The 19,298-nt window shown below is 37.1% G+C and overlaps 7 protein-coding genes and 1 long non-coding RNA gene across 16 annotated transcripts; 4 read left to right on the top strand and 4 right to left on the bottom strand.

Annotated features, from left to right (window-relative positions):
* The first annotated feature begins 724 nt into the window (after positions 1 to 724).
* Positions 725 to 3,162, top strand: LOC116924296 (ADP-ribosylation factor GTPase-activating protein 1). The gene is made up of 9 exons (XM_032930823.2): positions 725 to 935; positions 1,023 to 1,414; positions 1,469 to 1,645; positions 1,722 to 1,741; positions 1,808 to 1,890; positions 1,968 to 2,078; positions 2,260 to 2,319; positions 2,416 to 2,561; positions 2,618 to 3,162. The coding sequence occupies exons 1-9, from the start codon at positions 876 to 878 to the stop codon at positions 2,949 to 2,951; spliced, it is 1,383 nt and encodes a 460-aa protein (XP_032786714.2). The 5' UTR covers positions 725 to 875; the 3' UTR covers positions 2,952 to 3,162.
* On the bottom strand, positions 3,122 to 4,136 carry LOC116924303 (inosine triphosphate pyrophosphatase). The gene is made up of 4 exons (XM_032930831.2): positions 3,920 to 4,136; positions 3,683 to 3,836; positions 3,385 to 3,584; positions 3,122 to 3,318 (listed from the first exon to the last, which is right to left on the bottom strand). The coding sequence occupies exons 1-4, from the start codon at positions 4,007 to 4,009 to the stop codon at positions 3,163 to 3,165; spliced, it is 600 nt and encodes a 199-aa protein (XP_032786722.1). The 5' UTR covers positions 4,010 to 4,136; the 3' UTR covers positions 3,122 to 3,162.
* A 570-nt stretch (positions 4,137 to 4,706) lies between these two features.
* LOC116924300 (probable tRNA N6-adenosine threonylcarbamoyltransferase) lies at positions 4,707 to 6,310 on the top strand. Its single transcript, XM_032930828.2, has 7 exons — positions 4,707 to 4,910; positions 4,967 to 5,046; positions 5,133 to 5,274; positions 5,345 to 5,718; positions 5,794 to 5,866; positions 5,926 to 5,981; positions 6,054 to 6,310. Exons 1-7 carry the CDS (start codon positions 4,796 to 4,798, stop codon positions 6,216 to 6,218), a joined length of 1,005 nt encoding a protein of 334 aa, XP_032786719.1. The 5' UTR covers positions 4,707 to 4,795; the 3' UTR covers positions 6,219 to 6,310.
* LOC123466520 lies at positions 6,261 to 7,940 on the bottom strand. 5 transcript variants are annotated; one of them, XR_006647803.1, is made up of 4 exons: positions 7,458 to 7,940; positions 7,241 to 7,392; positions 6,884 to 7,177; positions 6,261 to 6,787 (listed from the first exon to the last, which is right to left on the bottom strand). It is a non-coding gene; the product is annotated as an uncharacterized LOC123466520 (long non-coding RNA). The 5 variants fall into 5 exon arrangements; XR_006647804.1 differs by having other exon boundaries at positions 6,261 to 6,683; XR_006647805.1 differs by having other exon boundaries at positions 6,261 to 6,680.
* A 907-nt stretch (positions 7,941 to 8,847) lies between these two features.
* LOC116915642 (transcription termination factor, mitochondrial) lies at positions 8,848 to 10,620 on the top strand. 3 transcript variants are annotated; one of them, XM_045174838.1, is made up of 7 exons: positions 8,848 to 9,168; positions 9,236 to 9,430; positions 9,499 to 9,683; positions 9,750 to 9,846; positions 9,905 to 10,055; positions 10,117 to 10,328; positions 10,409 to 10,620. In XM_045174838.1, the coding sequence occupies exons 1-7, from the start codon at positions 9,126 to 9,128 to the stop codon at positions 10,588 to 10,590; spliced, it is 1,065 nt and encodes a 354-aa protein (XP_045030773.1). In that variant the 5' UTR covers positions 8,848 to 9,125; the 3' UTR covers positions 10,591 to 10,620. The 3 variants fall into 3 exon arrangements, with proteins under 3 accessions (XP_045030773.1, XP_045030772.1, XP_032776672.1); XM_045174837.1 differs by having other exon boundaries at positions 8,851 to 9,168; positions 9,231 to 9,430; XM_032920781.2 differs by having other exon boundaries at positions 8,854 to 9,168; positions 9,231 to 9,430; positions 10,147 to 10,328.
* LOC116915672 (MKRN2 opposite strand protein) lies at positions 10,131 to 12,068 on the bottom strand. 2 transcript variants are annotated; one of them, XM_032920819.2, is made up of 5 exons: positions 11,863 to 12,062; positions 11,567 to 11,776; positions 11,359 to 11,433; positions 11,012 to 11,230; positions 10,131 to 10,912 (listed from the first exon to the last, which is right to left on the bottom strand). In XM_032920819.2, exons 2-5 carry the CDS (start codon positions 11,728 to 11,730, stop codon positions 10,693 to 10,695), a joined length of 678 nt encoding a protein of 225 aa, XP_032776710.2. In that variant the 5' UTR covers positions 11,731 to 11,776; positions 11,863 to 12,062; the 3' UTR covers positions 10,131 to 10,692. The 2 variants fall into 2 exon arrangements, with proteins under 2 accessions (XP_032776710.2, XP_032776712.2); XM_032920821.2 differs by having other exon boundaries at positions 10,663 to 10,848; positions 11,567 to 12,068.
* A 59-nt stretch (positions 12,069 to 12,127) lies between these two features.
* LOC116915676 (tetraspanin-31) lies at positions 12,128 to 14,696 on the top strand. 2 transcript variants are annotated; one of them, XR_004390183.2, is made up of 7 exons: positions 12,128 to 12,276; positions 12,712 to 12,843; positions 12,916 to 13,083; positions 13,145 to 13,225; positions 13,295 to 13,513; positions 13,971 to 14,164; positions 14,381 to 14,696. XR_004390183.2 is itself a non-coding variant. In XM_032920827.2 (6 exons), exons 2-6 carry the CDS (start codon positions 12,784 to 12,786, stop codon positions 14,444 to 14,446), a joined length of 594 nt encoding a protein of 197 aa, XP_032776718.2. In that variant the 5' UTR covers positions 12,131 to 12,276; positions 12,712 to 12,783; the 3' UTR covers positions 14,447 to 14,696. The 2 variants fall into 2 exon arrangements, 1 of the variants encoding a protein (XP_032776718.2); XM_032920827.2 differs by lacking the exon at positions 13,971 to 14,164 and having other exon boundaries at positions 12,131 to 12,276.
* Positions 14,667 to 16,538, bottom strand: LOC116915658 (zinc finger protein 830). The gene is made up of 3 exons (XM_045174839.1): positions 16,399 to 16,538; positions 15,125 to 16,247; positions 14,667 to 15,066 (listed from the first exon to the last, which is right to left on the bottom strand). The coding sequence occupies exons 2-3, from the start codon at positions 15,716 to 15,718 to the stop codon at positions 14,743 to 14,745; spliced, it is 918 nt and encodes a 305-aa protein (XP_045030774.1). The 5' UTR covers positions 15,719 to 16,247; positions 16,399 to 16,538; the 3' UTR covers positions 14,667 to 14,742.
* Between the last annotated feature and the right edge of the window lie 2,760 nt (positions 16,539 to 19,298).

The following is a 19,298-nucleotide window of genomic DNA, read 5'->3' as shown; positions in this document are numbered from 1 at the left end:
ACCGCCCACCAAACATAGCGGGGTGTCCGTTTCAGAATGAGTAGGGCTTATGTCTTTATGTGAACTTAAAAATTATTTATGCATAGAAAAACTAGTTTTTAAAATAAAACAAAAATACCACTGAAATTAGCGTAAAAAGTGCTATCGACGATGTGCATCAAACGTATTATTTTTTCTCATGCAACAAAGCTACACCTTTGCATTAAGGATAGTGAAATTTTGCGTGTAAAGATAAAAATAATTTCTTAAAAGTTCATTTTTTTCATTTATAATTTTTTTCATTTTTTATGTTTTATTTACACCGCAAAACAATAAAAAAATTTACATTTAATTTAATACAATTAACTTATTTATTCTGCGGGAGCTTTTCAGGATGACATAGCCCTTAACCTGGTCTGCAAAGTCCACAACATAATTTTTATGTGTCAATTAGTTTGTGCTTACACAACTTTTTTTTACTGAATTGAACGGACTATCCCTTCTCTTTCCTCTTCTAGGCTCTAGATGTTTGCAGCCGTTTGCAAGGGATGGCGCTGTCTAATGGATTATCGTTCAAATTCCTCTTATATTAAAGCAATGATAATTAATAAAACTCTATTTCTCAGCTGAAAAAAAAAACATTATAACAAAGTGTATTCCAATTTTGACGAGTAAGAAGGTTATTTTGTTGTGCGATTGAACTATTCAAGAATGCAGGAAAACCCATCGGTTCACCCTCTAGATAGAGCAGTCGTCGTTGTTGCTCGATGATGGTTTGACACATCATCCCAAAATTGGCACAACCTGGCACTCGGATATTACAGTCTTTTCTTTTAATCCAGTGTAAACTTGCGAACCTGTTTCCTTTTTAGCGAGAAACAAACTTTGCTTTTTTGATGGCAAGTCCAAGAACTCGAAGGGTTTTGCAGGAAATAAGACCAAAAGATGAAAATAGTGTAAGATTTTTTTCATTTTTCTGTTGTGTTCTAGTGCAAAATCAACGTCTAACGTAATTTGTACTTTCTATATATTTTTCTTCAAAGACATGTTTTGAGTGTTCAGTCCACAACCCACAATGGGCTTCAGTTACATATGGAATATGGATCTGCTTGGAATGCTCTGGCAAACATAGAGGGCTGGGTGTTCATTTATCTTTTGTCCGATCAATAACTATGGACAAGTGGAAGGATATTGAATTAGAAAAAATGAAAGTGGGTGGGAATTTGAATGCCAGACTATTCTTTGAGACTCAAATGGATTGGAACCCATGTATGCCACTTGCACAACGATACAACACTAAAGCAGCTGCTCTTTACAGAGACAAAATCTCTGCCTTGGCTGCTGGCCAAACATGGAACATAGAAGCATCTGAAGCAAAAAATTATGAAGCAAGCAATATTTCTAGAAGTTCTTCTGTTTACAATGCTGGTTCACAGTAAGAATATTATGTTATGTGATAAAGAAATGAATAAAGTTATTCTTGTACTAGGTATGAATCTAAAATGAACAGAAGCCTTCACAACAGCTATTCTACACCAAACTTTGAATCTGGTCAAAATCTGCATTCAGAATCTGTGTCTGGAACATCAGGTGGATATCAAAACTTTAAGGATCAGAAGGAAGCATTTTTTTCTAAGAAACAATTGGAAAATTTTGGACGTCCTGAGTAAGTATTTCTTTCTTTGAAGCATCAACATAATTTAATTTAGAACCATCAGAGAATAACAATCATTCTTCTTTAGCAACCTACCCCCCTCACAAGGTATAGAATAGATGAATATGTCCATATTCATTAAGAATAACACAAGATTTTTGCTCGTTTTCCAAGGGGGAAAATATTCAGGTTTTGGAAATTCTGCATACACACCTTCTCGGAGTTCGAGCACTGAAGTTTATGATTCCCTTGCCACAGTATATAACTTTGATTTCTTTCTTTTTTTGTGTCTACTTCAAATTTTAAGTAAAAAAATTTATTTTTGACTTACTAGGGGTGGTCAATGTTTTCCGTTGGAGCGTCTAAACTAGCTGAAAGTGCACTAAAATTTGGCGAAATCGCTTCCCAAAAAGTAGTCCAAGTTTCGGAAACTGTAGGAGAAAAGGTAATATGATATTTTCTTTCGTTATCTTACGGACATTCATGTAACAGGTTTATTTTATAAAATGGACCAAGTTTTTCTTTGATTGGGACAATCCCTTTGTTCACTTTAGAAACAGAGTCCTTGCACTAAAATGAATGTCTTGAATTTGTTTCTCCGTGCTCTTCCCGTTTCCTCGTTATAGGTAAAAGAAGGGAGACTGTTGGATGATGTAGCATCATCGGTGACTAGTGTTGCTACAAAGGTTAGTGGTTAGTTCTCTTATTTGCCAACAGTTGATGTACTGATGTAGATTGAACAAATTTAACAAATGCTGTTTATTGCAACCAATGTACCATAGGTTACCGAAATGAGTCGTAAAGGTTGGGCGAATGTTACCTCTGCGCGTAGTGACTATGACGAACCACCTCGAGTTTCGGGTGAAAGGTCTTCGCTTCTATCTGGAAATGTTAGCGGAGGAGGATATGCACCCTTATCTGGTGGATGGTAATATTTTGCGAAGTTATTTAATTCAATCTATCAAAACCAGTTCTTATTTGTAGTTCTCCTGGCTTCCAAGAGAATTCTTTTGCACCACCTCCTGTAAGCCAAGGATTCAAAGGGCTTGGCACTGATGAGTATTTCCCAAGCAGTGGTAATGTAGAGGACTCTGGTGAATGGGTCTGGTCGAATGCCGCGGGAAGTAAAGACAAGGCTGAAAGCAGAAATGTTGGAAGAAAGGGGTCAAGCAATGAAATTAGTGACAATTTACTAATTGATTTTGGCGATAAAAAGAATACTGGTTCCACTTTGGGCACTAAAAGTTCCACTAGTGCTTTAACTGCAACCAAAACTAAAACTGCAGAGGAAGAGGCATGGGACATGTTGAATAGTTGAGTTTGCTTCATGCATTTAATTGCATTCCATTACTCTTTTTTCTATTTAGCAGCATTGTCTCAGAATATGCTTTTCATTAAATGTTTTTTAATGTTAGGTTAAGTTATCTGTAAGTTAACCTTCACTTAATTCATATAATGGGATGGCCCAGATAATATCTTGGCAAAGTGTTCAAACTCAACAAGTGAAAAATATATTGCTTATGAAAGAATTAAAGTGATACATCTGTTTTGTCACGTAGCATCTGGATGTCACTGAAATGGTTTTTCATTGCATTGAGTGCTTTACTACGGTGTGATATGGAATTTTTCATATCTTTCTCCATTTCAGCATAAGTTAAGGTGGATCCATTTGGTTGAAAACAGGCCTATATCATGTTGCAAAAAAATTTATATCCAGTATCGAAATTGCATGATACAAAAAAAAAACTTACATCCCAGCCAAAATCCTGGGGTCCTCTGGGATTCACAATTATACCTTCTGTCTCACCACGGAAAACAAAAATTTTTTCATCTATACCTTCTGAATAAGCAAACAGACATAATGCATAGGCAGATTTATCTTCCCAGCTTGACAGAAGATTGGCAAGACCAGAAGGACCAATTTTACCAAGAAACCATTTTACATATGGTCCTATTGACAGAAAAGCGGCATTAAAACAACAATAAAGTACTGCTAACGGGAAATCCTTCAAATCCTTTAACTTTATTTAGTGATCATTATTTAAGTACCTGGCAAACCTTTAAGAGCATTAAAGCAAAGACAGGTGTCTTCCACAAGGGTAGGTCCCTTGGTTACTCTTATGGCAGAAAGGCATTTTTCTCTAACAATGTATTCAGGGTCAGCACCTTGGTATTCTGGCAAATCAAGGTCTTGTCTAACCACCTGTAAAAACAAATCAAACATGATTATCAGGATAAATTAAAGATGGTGCATAATACAACTTGTGAAATGGAAGTGTGGGTTACCTTAAATAGAGTATTTGATCCTAGGATAGCCGTTACTTCTTCTAACTTCTTGACATTCCCAGTAACGAACGTTATCGGCCTTAGAGACATGTCAGTACAATATGGGAACCAAGCAACCAACAATCATGCAAGGTTACCTCATCGACAAAAATATTTTCATTCCCCAAAGGAATAAGGAAGTACCGGCAGCTGCAGTACAAATTCTGCTACAAGGCGTTTTCAAGAATCGATCCCCATTACCGGAGTCATAGAACCCAAAAATTTTGGGTTCTATGGCTTCTGCCATTACCTAAGACCCGTAAAACCGCACCGACCTACCCGTAAAATGGCCAATCGGTTGTGTTTGGTGGGAGCCACTTCCATTTCAGGTAACTGAACCGCAGAAAACGGGTGTTACTAAAGTATGAATTTGGATAGTCCAAAATGGACTTCTAAAATATGGGCTTCCCGCGGAAAAAATGTATTCGCCAGATGACGTTGCTTGCCAGTTTAGGTTTTGTTCATTAACTTATATTTTTTAAACATATTACTTTTTTTTTTACAACTCAGTTTTCATATTACTGTCAAAATCGCATAACTGTTCATTTCAAAAGCTTAAATTCCTATTATCGTTCCATCTTTATTCACGAGTAACAAGTGTTATAGTTGTTTTGGGAGTGTTTTACCAACGAGGTAACAGTGCGAGCGCCAGATGGTGTGATAACCCATGTTTTTCTCTGATTGGTTCTCAAGTAACGCCTACCTGCCGTAGGAGATATTCAAGTTTGCATGCCTTAACCATAAAGCAGGCCTTGACGGAAATATGGGGTCCGTAAATTTTAAATTTTCACGGAAGCTGCCTGTAAACGTGCTTTCAGTGATATCAATACGTCAAAAATGGTTGTTTCGATAGGTTTCGAAGGTAGTGCTAATAAACTTGGAATTGGAATAATTAGAGATGGAATTGTTTTAGCAAATCCAAGACGAACTTTTATTACACCCCCAGGAGAAGGTTAGATTTCAAACATAAATGAGTTTACAGAATGATTTAATTATCTTTTAACATAGGGTTTAAACCTGTTGATACTGCAAATCATCATCAGTTGAATATTGTTCTTTTGCTTAAGGAAGCCTTAGATGAAGCCAAGGTCTTCTTTTTAGAATTCCATATTGAATAGAACATGTTATTTTTTAACTTGAACTAAAACTGTGTTATTTTATTTTGTTAATTCAGATTGATCCTCAAGAAATAGATGTTGTGTGCTATACCAAAGGGCCTGGCCTTGGCTCACCTCTAGTATCTGTAGCTGTGTTTGCAAGAACAGTATCACAATTATGGGGAAAACCAATCATTGGTGTAAATCACTGCATTGGCCGTACTATTTTCTTAACTAAGATAAATGGTTTGCTATGATTGAAATGAATCTATATTCATTTTCATTACAGACATTGAAATGGCAAGATTGATAACTGGTGCCCAGAATCCAATTGTTCTGTATGTCAGTGGAGGAAATACTCAAATAATTGCCTATTCCCAAAAGCGATATAGAATATTTGGAGAGACGGTGGATATTGCTGTTGGAAATTGCTTAGACCGATTTGCCAGACTCCTAAAGCTATCAAACCATCCAAGTCCAGGACACAATATTGAACAGTTGGCAAAGAATGGCAAAATCTATGTCCCATTGCCATATGTTGTCAAAGGAATGGACATGTCCTTTTCTGGTGTTCTGACATACATAGAAGAGTTTGCTACCACGCTACAGGAGTACACTGTTGAGGACTTATGCTTTTCACTGCAAGAAACTGTTTTTGCCATGGTATGAATAACTAACTGAAATATGACAACTAAAGAGGAACATTGATTCAAATTTTTTTTTAATATTTTTTGTTAGCTTGTTGAAACAACTGAAAGAGCCATGGCACATTGTGGCGCTCAAGAAGTTTTAATATGTGGTGGTGTTGGCTGTAGGTTTATTTAACTAAACAATTCCTGATCCTAGTTAACTCATTTTTATTGTATCTAGGCAATATACGACTTCAAGAAATGATGTCTGAGATGTGCAAAGAAAGAGGAGCCAAGGTTTTTAACTGCTGATATAGGAAAGGAACTACCATGTATAACATTTTCCATTATTTTCTCAAACCGTTATAGGTTTTTGCAACAGATGAGAGATTTTGCATCGATAATGGCGCTATGATAGCTCATGCTGGAGCTGAAATGTTTAGAGTTGGCGTTCTTACTTCTTGGGAAGATACATTTTGCACGCAACGTTATAGGACAGATGAAGTAGAAGTAAAATGGAGAAATGACATTTGAAATTTGACATTGATAGTGTTGAATAAGCTAGTTGCTATAGTGCTGTTTCTCAAAACATTTTATTCTTTGCATACATTGCTTGTTCTCTGTCATGTATTACTTTTAGAAAGGAAAGGATAAGGGCAGTAAGTTTGTACGCCTTCTTGCACGAAAAAAAAATGGCGAATTTGTGCATGACCGCATAATAAAAGCAAGTACAAGAATTACTGCGTTAGCAGTGAAGTTATATATCAAGACGTATAGATAGGACTCGGCCCCACGTAGATCAGAGAACTTTTTCGTCGATTCGGCGCGGAGTTTTTTTTTTTTTTTCATCCAGGGATTGCGATGCTCAGTGTTGCCCACGATAATTTACACGATATACTGTTCCACCTTCCACGCTCCAAGCATGGTATAAGAGCTTAATGGAAGGGACACTCCTATCCCTGAAAAGTGTCGTCGTTTTCAGGGATGTAGTTGGCGCTGCTAAACAACGTAGTCGAGATTGTTAGGGAGGTATAGGAAAAAAACATGTTTTTCGATTTTTTTTTTTAGTTGTAATGTTTTCATAGCTACCAAAATTTTTATTCCTATAGAAAATAGCTTTATATGTATTGTTCATTTTTCAGAAATGAATTAAAATTAATAGTAAAAAGTTATGAATTTTGAAAAATCGCTACTTTTACCAACGGGGTTTTGAACATTTTTGGCGCGTATATAAGGGAAGCTGGGTTGGGCAATTTTCCCCATAAGCCCGCCAAATGGTTACGGAAATGGGTTCCATGGCTATGGGCTATGGGTTCCATCGAGTTGAAGCACTTCGCCATAGCGTTGATAAAATCTTCTTTGCTCCGACAATTGGACGTAAATGCATTTTATTTCCCCTTTTTCGTCAGAGGTTACGTTCACGATGTTTTCTGTATTGCTTGTCAAGTTAGCAAGTATTTCCGTAGTAGATTGCCACACTTCCGAAGACAATCCTAATGTGTATAACATAATTCGTGATAAATAAATGAACAAAATTTATTTTTCATAGCTTTTACCTGTCATTGCCTGTTTCATGTTTTGAAGGTCCTTCCTTTTCAAGAAATGGCCCCAGGTTTGGCTCATTTCTTTTCTAGTTAGCGTTGCATTCCCTCCAACAGCTAAAGCGGAAGTGGCAAATTGATACGCAGCAGGGTTTTCTTTAAGCTTCCTAGGAATGGGAATAAGATTCGGATTAGGAACACATGAGAAATGACAAAATAAATATATTCTTACTGTTTTCTACGGTATAGTTCGATATGATCCTTTGAAATAGCATGGTTTTTATGCTCCAAATTACAAGAAGAAACCTTAAACTTGCCAAGCAAGGGAAAGAAAACTACCCTGAAGTGGAAAGGGCACCCAACTGAGTAAACGCTTTGATTCGGCCTAATTCCAGCTGATCTAGACTTGTGCTTGCCAAAATGTGAGCATTGTACATCTACATGTTTGTACCGCCACTTTTCATCCAATGGCTTTTTTATCTAAAAATAAATTATGGATGGCGTTTACCTTTATTACCAAAATGTAATTACTTACCGATTTGTTGTATGCAACTATAGTTTTTGCGTCACCAAAGTGCAGAGGATAGTGTCACACGAGTTGTATTTGGGACAAAGAATACACGAATACAACAAGTGATGACTTAAATTCTAAACAATGGTTTAACTCAAACAAAAGGGATAACCATTACCAAAAGTTGGAGAAGCGTCTGAAGAACTCTAGGGAAACCAGGGAACTTGTCTTTTACCGAATTTTACACTTGCATTTATACTGCTATGCTAATTACGCCCCTTCCGGAGCGCATGTCTCCGTATCTACTTCTAGCACTGATTATCTGCAATGATTCATTCCCACGGTCGCAGCGTAGTTCAATGAGCGGGTGAATCATCTCTGTAAAGAGATAAACATTTACCCCTTTTCACCCGCGACAATAGCAAAGCACTGTTTCTAATTCCTTTATTGTTTTCTCGATATCCTCAAAGGTAGCAAATTCCTTGTCTAACGGAATACTGTCTAAAATAGACATGGTCACAAAAAAAACAAAGATGACAGAGTAAATGTCGATTGTAACGTACGATAAATGTCAATAAACTGACGAAAATTAAAAAAAAAAGCAATGAGAACAATGATAGCCGGAAGGAAGTGACAATTTATTGTTTTAAACAACAAAAAACCTAGGCGGGAATTCATTCATAACGCGGGAAAAATTTGAAATATGGGGATGCATTTAGGTCAAGAGCTGTCGAGGAAAACAAATAAATATAGTTCCATTCTATAGTTAGAAATTAAAAGTTAAAAATGTAGTTAAATTTGAAAAAACAGTGTATTTTAAACATAAATTAATACAGTACAATACATAATATTGACAGTTACAAGATACAACAGCCATTTACGCATATAGTTATAGTTAGAAATTAAAAGTTAAAAATGTAGTTAAATTTAAAAAAACAGTGTATTGTAAACATAAATTAATACAGTACATTACATAATATTGACAGTTACAAGATTCATTTAATGCCATTTACGCATTCCGCCGACAGCGTCGGTGCAATAGCCATATACGCATACGAGCACCGACAGGCTGTCGGTGCAATAGCCATTTACCTCTTCGAGCACCGACAGTCTGTCGGTGCAATAGACCCGACCCATCAGAAAGGAAACACTGAAATCATAGAATGAATCTGAGATTGCTGCTACCATGTTTTTTTCTTCATTCAAAAAGTTGTTTTACATTTCGGAACTTTCAAAACTTCATAATGAATAAGAGTAATTGCTCGAGGGTAGTTTTACCTCAGAGGATACACACAAATGTCTTTAAAAATGTAATTGTTCGCCAAATCTCCACATGTTACCAGTTATTACAGGATAAAACTGAAAAATCCCTCTGCCTCACTAAAGGTGATGAAAGCTATTTTGATTTCAAAGAACTGGAATGCAATTCAAGGTAATATTACATCTTGTGAACAATGCCTACCTATATGCACCTTAATATGTATATTAATCCAGCGCAGAGCAAAGAATGGGACATTTTATGGCATTAATGTGTGAAGCATTTAAGCTGTCAGAAGAGGAAGCAGAAGATATTGTAGAATGCTATCCATTCTTATGGAAAGAATTCTTTCATAAATCCTTTACCCATTTAAAATCAATGGGATTAGTAAAGACAACATTTATGCAGTATCCATGGCTTATTTCCATGTCTCCTGGTACGTCTGGCACCTGGCTACAAGAAGTCAACTTAAAATCCCCTATTAACTATTTCTTGACATCTTAGAGGAAATTGATTCAAAACTTCAAATAGTATCAACATCCTTTCCTGACATGGGAGATGTGAACACCTGTGCATGTTTATTCAAGTATCCAAATGAAAAGATTGATATGCTTATCTCTAATTGGAAAAAAGAGGCTGTGGAATTCGAACAACCATCGAAATTTCATTTTCTGGCGCATGCTTTAAAGGTTGTCACCAGACATTTTTTAAAATTACATCAGTAAAAAAAGTGTATTGATAATGTTTCCTTTCAGGTTCCTATAGGAAAAATTATGAATCAGCTAGAAACTAAGAGCTTCCTTTTGAGTTTGTCTTACTCAAGAATTCAGGAAGGAGTAAATATTTGTCTTGGTATGTTGACAGTCAAGTCTGTTGCTAGCAGTTCATAGTGAATCTAAGCACATTCTAGATGCCGGAGTGCAGAGAGAGGATGTTTTAAACGATCTATGGGTATTGCGTAACCGTCCCATAAAGATACGGAACAGAATCGAAACTCTATTACAATCCAAGATTCCTGTAAAACCATGGGTTCTAAGAGCCCGCATTCAGTCGTTTAAGACGTAAGTAGATGGCTGGTAACTCACATAATTTACTATCATAATTTTTTTTTTATTATTAAAGAAAAAAAAAATGCCTTACATTTTCTTATAGCTATATTGAGGAATATTGGGAAGAGAAGCAGGACATGGAATATGATAATAATTTATCTTCATACTTGATGACACGGTTGAAATGTGAGCTTTCAGTTGTTGAAAGGATGATGAAAGTTTTTCCCAATTTACAACGGGCTACGATACGGAAGGTTAAGCCAAATATCGACTACTTGTTAGTAGGTAAGAAATCAAGTTTGTCCAATACTGCAATGTTAAAAAAAAACTAAAACATCGGTGGTTAACTTCCTCTCTTTTCATAGTGAAATGTATAGATCCCGGCCTTGTTATAATGACTCCGCGAATTTTATGCCAAAAACTTGACACCGTGAAAGACCGCATAGAGATATTGGAAACAACCGGCATTCAGTACTCTTCACTATGGATGGTAGGCAGGAGTCAGCGTGAGTTTGATGATTTTGTAAAACGTTGGAAGACCAAATAAGATGAATTAAACCCATGGTCGTGAAAGTCACAAGAAGAATCTCTCAGTAACTAGATGAGTAGACGGTATAGATGTGGTAGACAGGCTGTTGTTATTAGGACATCAACTGCTTACCGCCGGCTCGGCAAGAGTTCTTTGGAGGAAAAAACCATTATCTAATACGTTTCTGATGATAGAAAGTAAACGAATAGTTTTATTGATTGCTGGAGAAATGACGTCTTGAGTCAATTGAAGCTTCGTCAATTTGAAACTGGAATTCTGTAGAGACGCATTTAACACGGAAATCACATAATCGAAGCAGTTGTTGTGTAGGTCATCATACCTAAATATACACAAATAGCAGTAGCAGGCTTGTCAGTTACACAGCAAAGAAATAAAAAATTACATCATTGTCTGATGCTACAAAGTTATCCAATCATACCTTTCTGCAGCCCAAATATCCATGACCTTGGTAGTCTCCAGAATTTCATCTAAATCCTCAAATCTGTAGGGAAGTGCAGAAAGACTGATGCAAAGAAAATTTGTCCAATTCAAATGTGAACTAGCACTGGAAGAGCTTATTCCATTTTCATTGAATTCAAAAATTATGCTCTTTGAGTTGGAGAGTGCTATGTGCAACAAATCACCTCGTTTGAAATCCCTGTTAATAATAGAATTTGCTGTAATATTTTCAACAAAATGTACAATCAAGAATTTTATTTTATCAACATAAGTATGACCATGTCATATAGGGGCCATCTGACCAAACTAATTATTTGGAGTGCAAACCTTATGAAACTCCCAAATGTTGGCTTTATTACCAGGCTAAAGTTGTTTGGTTCACATGTAAGGGGATTTGGTATTCTGGATAGGGAAAACAAAAAATATATACATATATTTATCTGTTCACACCTCAGACTAGTATGTCTGTATCTTAAACTTAAAAGAGATAAATGTATATGGCATGCTGCTTCAAAGGAATGAAACATGTGTTCACCGAAAAGGTGGTATAGCCATGTCTGTGCCAGACAAGTCACTTCTGCATTTAGGACAATTGTATGGTACCATGAAGCAGAATATGTTCACTTTCTCACAGTGCTGAAAACACAACAAAGAGTCAGAAGACGTTGACATAATGTTTTTGTTTTGTTTGCGTGTCATCAGATTCACGCAGCAACAGCTAACGATCAGAGGATATACTGGAAGTCTGTAACACAATCAAACATCAGGCGGGGCGGTATAACTAAAATTCGGGAAATGCTAAAGCAATGGATTTTGGTATTGTAGATTTACAGTGTCAGTAATCCATTTTGGTCCGCTCAGTCGAAAGTCGATATACTAACGAAAACAGGAGAAATGACAATGTAATCGAAAGATGGATAAAACAGTGTTCCTCCATGCTGTTCGTTTTCTATACAAAGGTAAATTCGTTATTTGTTGCTGTTGCTGGGAACGCTGGGATTCATTTTTGCCCGCATGCAGTCCAGTCAGTGCCACTACTGCCACTGTGGTTCTAAAATTTTATCTGTCTATGCGTAATTGCGTATGTCGTAAGCGCGAATGGTTGGCAACGTCTGCTTTGTCACTTTGTCAGAGCAGCTGGCTTTCCTTCCAACTTTCACAGTCATTTCCAACTGTGAAAATTATAAGCTGAGGTTGCTTTCAGATCTCTATAGGTGATCATCAGTTTTAGCCGAGTTTGCAAAGGTAAATATGGATTATTTTGTTAATGTACCTATTTTCTGTTGTAAATTATGTTTTTACAGTATTACTAGTTACAGATTAGATAAGTTTTTTTTTTTTTAGACCAAGGTAAAACGACGTCAGTGGATATGCCAGTGTGGTTGTCACGAAATTATATTCTTTAAATAATTGAAAATTCTTGCAGTTGAAAGTGGCTATACTTAAAAATTGAGTAATTTCTTTTGCTGATTTTTCTTTTGAAAAACAAAACAATGGCTGAAAAGAGATGTTGCAATGTAGATATTGCTAGTGCTTAGCCTCGGCTTGCACAAGATAACATTCCTTATCACTAAGCAGACATTAGTAATCATTAACATTTTCTGTTTGGTGAACATTGAAGAGATAATGAAGGGATATTCAATTTAAGGCACTGATGTCTCATGCTCTTTCACCATTCAGGAAGTGAATTTAGCAAGTGTTATTCTGTGAGCTGCACCAAGATCAAAGCTTTGACAACTATCATAGTACAAAATGTGTGGTGGATTTAAATTCTCCAAAAATGCTCTTATTGCTCTGAACATTCTCTACATTGTAAGTTGTATTACCACTTTTTAATTTTTTAAAATTATTACCTGAAATAAATACTATGTTATTTCTTTTCAGTTGGTAGGCTTTATCTTAATTGGAGTAGCTACCTATGGGAAAGCTGCAAATTTGGTTACCAGCTTGCCAATTATTGGTGGCATAGTAGCATGTGGCATTTTTCTTTTGGTAATTGCCATAATGGGCTTGATTGGAGCTGTGAAACATCATCAAGTTCTCCTTTTCTTTGTAAGTCAAAATTAAAACAATTCTTTGACGCTGAAGGGTAGTAATGAAAATTTCAATTTAGTATATGGTGGTCCTCTTCATCCTCTTTGTCGTTCAATTTGCTATTGCCTGTGCTTGCCTTGCTGTAAATTCAGAAACTCAGGTAAAATATGTGCATTTTGGATGTAAATTGAACTGATTAAATTTTATTGTGCAATCGTGCCCTTTACAGAAAAAATTGGCTGAAGTGGGCTGGGATAACGCTGACAACGCTACCCGTGACGATGTCGAGAAAGCTTTTCACTGTTGCGGATTCCGCAATGCAACTGAAAGTGCAACCTGTTCAACCAACTGTCCTACTTGTCCGACATGCGAAGATCAACTTGAAACTATGATTAACTACGGTTTCCGCGTGTCTGGTGGAATTGGTCTTTTCTTTAGCTTCACTGAGGTATGAGTTTAAAGTAGCATAGCAAATTTTTCCCTTGGTTTTGGTATAGATACTGTTTCCAACTTCCAACTTCCACTAACACTTTTTACAAATCAATTCCTAAGATGCTTAGTATGTGACATAGAAAATAACACTTACAAAAAAATAGCGCTTTCGGAAATGTGCAATATGTGAAGGATGGAAACACATGCTTTTCATTTCACACTTTAAGGCCTTTATGGAATTCGGATGCCTAAATCGTACTATTCAAATTTGCTTTTAAAATGTAATTTGTATAGTGTCCGAAGGAACAGTGCTGTTGCTACTTTTTTAACACCCTGTTTTGTTTGACATTTTGGTTTCAAATTACCAGAACGTTAATCCTTAACGTTTTAAGAAGCGGTCGTCATTGGGTTAAATTTAAATTTTTTTTCTTTTCTTTTCTCGTGTATCATTGTCTCCATGTTGCGTTCCGCAGTTCGTTGGAGTGTGGTTGACCGTGCGCTATCGCAATCAGAAAGACCCAAAGGGCCACCCCGGTGCTTTTCTCTAAATTCTTCCTACAAGTCCATCAGCAATTCAATTCCTCTTTTTTCTCTTCGTGTTTACCCTACCTTTATCTTTCTCCTTCACATTTACATCCTTGCATAACACTCATTCCTAGGACTCAAGGTACTCGTCTCCTCCATAACTAAACATTGTCATCGTTTGTGGCTTATTCGTTGTTTGCTTTGAGCTTATTGGACACTATTCTAGTTTCAATTCGTTTTAGGTGCAAGCTTGTAGCTAGGCTTAAATTTAACAACAGTTGCGATTACGTTCTTTGATTTACGCTCTAATTTTCTTTGAACTTCGAGAACTGGATAACTTGTTTGATTTTTATTGCAGCTTCTGGGATTCTCAGTCGCATATCGCTTCAGGCATATGGCTGCTGGAATGAACGAGGTGCAGTAATCTTCTCAGACCTGATTGGAAACTGTTAAAGCGCTCCCTACGCCAGAATTTTTCATCTGCTTCATTCCACAGTTTAATTTTTTAAGTGTCATGTGTGCTCATCGTCCTTGGACATTGTGTTAGCGAAGTTTTTGTTATTTTTTGTTTTTTTTTTTAAGTGAGGAAATGGTGCGGGAAAAGCGTAATATAATTATGTGGCAATAAATGTTATTCAGTTAACTGAAATACATTATGAGTCTATTAAACATAACATCACACACAATTAATACGCACACCGTATTATACAATCATATAAATCATGAGGTGGCTTTAGATCGCCAGTCAAAAAATTTATCCATGGCCGCATCGTCATCGTCACTGGAACTTGTGCTCTTGTCTTCTACCATTGATTCACGAAGGGCTCGAACTCGCTGCTCGTACAATTCCTTCTTTTGTTCAAGCTCAAGAACTCGTCTCCACTTCAACATTTGCTCCTCTATTTCCTCTAGCTGTCTTTCAGCTGTAGATTCCTCTTGATCTTCTTCTTGAATTGCAACAGATGCAGTAACTTCATCATGAATTTCTTTTTGGAATTTGTTCCATTCCTCTTCTACAGGATCTTTAAATTCAATTTGACGGACCTACAGAAAAAATATTTTGTTAAGCACCCAAAGCCATCATTGATTGTCTTTAACAAACCTTTGCATCCATCTTAGGGTCATCAAAGAAGCCTTCTGGTATAGCATTACAACTGATAGTGTCTACTTGATGTAAAGTCAACTTTTCATTTTCACTTGGTATTTTATTGGATGTTTCAAATCCATCATCAGTTTCCATATCTTCTACCGATTTTGATACTTCAGCCTTTACCACATTGGGATCATGCTGTGGTGGCTTTCTTGCATTTTTGAGAATACTTTTGATGGCCATTGGAGCAGACATTGCACCAAACATACGAGGCTGGTTATCAAAAAAATCTCTAGGTACTCCTTTTTTTGCTGGCATATCGACAGAACCATCTGAGGTTGTATGGGATTCTGCTTTCCGTTTGATAGCTGGAATCTGTTTAGGCTTCATGAACTGGTTTTCAATTACAGGCTTTTTTAAAGCAACAACTTTTTCCCGATGCTGCCTGCCGTTGACATGGGCAGTCCAGACCAACTCATTTTTGACAACACTATTACAGACAATGCAAGTCAGTTGTCCAACACTATTATACTTGGCTAAAGGTGATTCTATTTTCTTGGCTGTCCCTATTAGCTTTATGGACGACTTGGATGAACTTGACGCCATTGCGTCCGTAAAAACGTTATAGGTTTCTGTTCCGATTACGGATTCTTCTTAATAGTTTTAAAACTTGTTGAATTTTGCTTTTAAAATCTAGTTCCCGATCAAAACAACTGATGACGGCTACAGCAGCGCACCTGGCGTAACAATTCACTTCCCCCATAGGAAGCGGGGAGGGGGGACTGGGGGTGCGCATTTCGGAGTTTCGGGGCAAGGCACCGTTCGGGTTTCAAACGGGGTTATCTAAAAGCAATAGATTGTTTACCTTAGCGTAATCGATATTCTAGATGAATTGTCAGGAGATCCTTCATTGGTCGGTAGGCCTTTTTTTGGTTTTTTTTTTTATTTTTATTTTTATGTGGCACCACTTAATTTTCCATCTTTTAAAGTGGCATTGGGGCTATCGGGGTGACCCCGAAAGTGAGTCCGCTCAGCCCGGCTTGAGAAATAGTCCCAGGTTGGCTTTTTGAGGGCGGGGCAGGGGCCCCGATTACAGCCAATTGGGGCCAGCCAATCAGCTAGGGGCCTTTCATCTCTGAGCAAATTAATTTCGAAGTTAACTTTCATTCAATCTATTCTTATGTGTAGGCAACGTGAATTTTGTTGTTATACTGTAGATTGGTTTCATTAGTGTAATCGGGTTGCTGGCAAAAAGTTGTGTTTTTGGAGCTATCGGGTTAACTTACTTTTCAACTCTGGTCATTAGGGGTGGTTTTCGAGTAACCCCGGGACGAATCCATTAAGTTGAGTGTCAGACGAAACAAGACTCGTTCAGGGTTAAATCAGAAATTTCCATTCAGGAAACCAATCAGGAAATACGTTTGAAAACTTCAACAGCCAATCACAACAGTGATAAAGGAAACGAACAGAGCAGACGATACCAGAAAAATTGAAGCTCGAATAGAAACTGAAATGGCCGTTGAATAACTCAGTTTCTCTCGACAGATGACTCTGCTTCTAGTTTCCACCACTTTGCTCCGCCCCAAAACCGTCGAAATTTTAGACATTCAGACCAAGGAAACGCGGTACAGGGATTCCTCTCAGCGTGAACCAGCCAGGGTTCTATGACTCTGGCTCTTACTAGGGAACGCCTACCCGCCAAAGGAGGTATTTGAGTTTACAGGCCTTAAGCATTAAGTAGGCCTTGCTCTCTTACCCCCTGACGCCAACTATTTTCCAAACAAATTTGCTTCGTTACCACCTTGCGTTTAAAACTGAAGGAGCTTGGAGTTGGACATCACAACTCATACCGCTCAGAGTCAAGTTGGCCTTGTGAAGGTCTATCAGAGGTTCAGAGCTTAATTGACTCTTGCTTTTAATCGGGCATTATTCGTATGATTCACGTAATGTAAGTTCTTTTGTCCTTTTCGCATGGTTACATTCAAACTGGACTTCCTTCGTTCATAGTTAAAACCTGAACTACCTTAAAAATGTTTTCTTTCTTCTGATAACTGCAGAAAAGCAGAATGTCAAAGGGAATACTAAGAACAAATGCTGGGAGGAAGAAAACAACAAATTCTGCATTATCAAGTTTGTCAAATGCTGGTGCGAATGTTATTGTGGATATGAAATCAGATGAAAGTGAGGAAGAAATCCATACAACAAAAGGAGTGTTTACTCCTAAACGTACATTATTTCAAATTCAGATATCTAGTATGAATTAACTAAAATCTTCAAAATAGGAACAAGATTGAGCCAGTCGAGAGAAGAAACCAAGAGCCCATCATTATCAAATGCAAGAAAGAGGAAATCGTGGATTTGGTTACATTTTGATGAAATTGGCAATACCAGGACAGGCAAGTGTAAATACTGTCCAGCCAAGTTTGTCATTAGTGGTACAGGAACAATGTCAAAACACATTCATTCCAAACACTCAACTATACTAGCTCACTCCAATCGCGGCACTTCAAATCCAAATGGGGAAGTTGGGAAACTTGAAACTAAAACTGAAATGTCAAAGGGAATACTAGGGACAAATTCTGAGGGACAGAAAACATCAAATTCACCTTTATCAAGTTTACTGAGTACAAGTGGTATTGTGACTTTTGAATTGAATGAAAGTGATGAAGAAGGGGAAGAAATCAGCTCAAAAAAAGAAGTGAAGGCTCCCAAGCGTAAGTTATTTTCATTTTTATTACCTAGCATGAGGTAAATAAAAATTTTACAATAGGCAAAGCAACATCTTTGGGTCAGTCGAGAGAAGAAATTGAGAGTCCATCTTTTTCAAATGCAAAGAAGAGGAAGTCATGGATTTGGATGCATTTTGATGAGATTGGTAACACTCGAACGTGCAAGTGTAAGTACTGTCCAGCTAGTTTTGTCATTAGTGGTACTGGCACAATGTCGAAGCACATGCGTTCGAAACATTCTGCTTTGCTCTCTCAGTCAAATCAGAGCCCTATGATTTCTACAGGGGAAATTATGCAACAATTTAAGGTTACAGTTATTTTGTAATAATATCTGTGTTACTTTTATTAAGATCTTTTAAATTTTAGTATGATGTTAACGCCGCTCATAAAGCATATGACGAGTTTGTTGTGTCCGGTGGTCATGCATTTACGCTAGGCGAACAACCCGCATTTCGAAAGTTTATTTCTAAACTTCGTCCGCTGTACAAACCTCTTAGTGGGACGGCAGTGAAGGATAGATTAATGGAAACTTATGAAAGATTGCGACACCAAGTCATTGGAAGGCTCAGTAAAAGCAAAGTGGCCCTAACTACTGATCTGTGGACTTCACCCAACAATTTGTCATTCATGGGCATCACTGCTGCTATGTGGAATGAAAGGTCCACACCTGTTGAGATCATCATTGGCTTCAAACAAGTAATTGGAGACCAGGTTGGCGTCAACTTGGCAGAGAACTTCTGTGAGATTGTTACGTTATACCAGCTTAACGACAATGTACTGATTTTTACTAGTTTAAATTAACCATGTTTATACTAATAAGAAATGTTCCTCTAGATGTTGGCTATCACTACAGACAAAGCCACTTCGGATCAAACGTTTATAGATCACATAATTCAGTGGACTAAGGATACTTCCCGTCCTTTCAACAAAGACAGTTGGATCCGTTGTTTTGCACACATAATAAACCTTTGTGTAAAATGTGCGCTGGAAAACATGTTTGCACTCCTTCAAAAGGTGAAAAAAAAAATCATCATAAATGTTTTTAAACTATTTCTTATTTCATTCGTATTATTTGTTTGTTTTACAGCTTCGTGATCTCATTGTTGCCATCAGAGCTTCATCAGAACGAGTTCAACAATTTAAGGAGATCCTTAAAGAATGCGAATTTGAACTTTTTGAATTAGATTATGAAGAAGACGAACTCTTTTCTTTCGACGGAGCTGTAATTACTGATGATCTACTTCCATTTTTGGATTGCCCAAAGCAATGGAGCTCAACATACTTTTTCCTTAAACGCGGATTGAAACTTAGAAGGGCCATTGACGAAATTGCGAAAGATCAAGAGCTCTGTGAGAACGAATTGAAAGAGGAGGAGTGGCTAATTCTTGAACAAGTGTTTTCTTTTTTGGAAAAGTTCGCACTAGTAACAACTTATGTTGAGACAAGTCACTTTCCTA

Source organism: Daphnia magna, linkage group LG6 (assembly GCF_020631705.1).
Source record: "Daphnia magna isolate NIES linkage group LG6, ASM2063170v1.1, whole genome shotgun sequence".
Classification (NCBI taxonomy): domain Eukaryota; kingdom Metazoa; phylum Arthropoda; class Branchiopoda; order Diplostraca; family Daphniidae; genus Daphnia; species Daphnia magna.
Note: the sequence above shows the minus strand (reverse complement) of the source record. Positions and strands in the feature narration are given on the sequence as shown.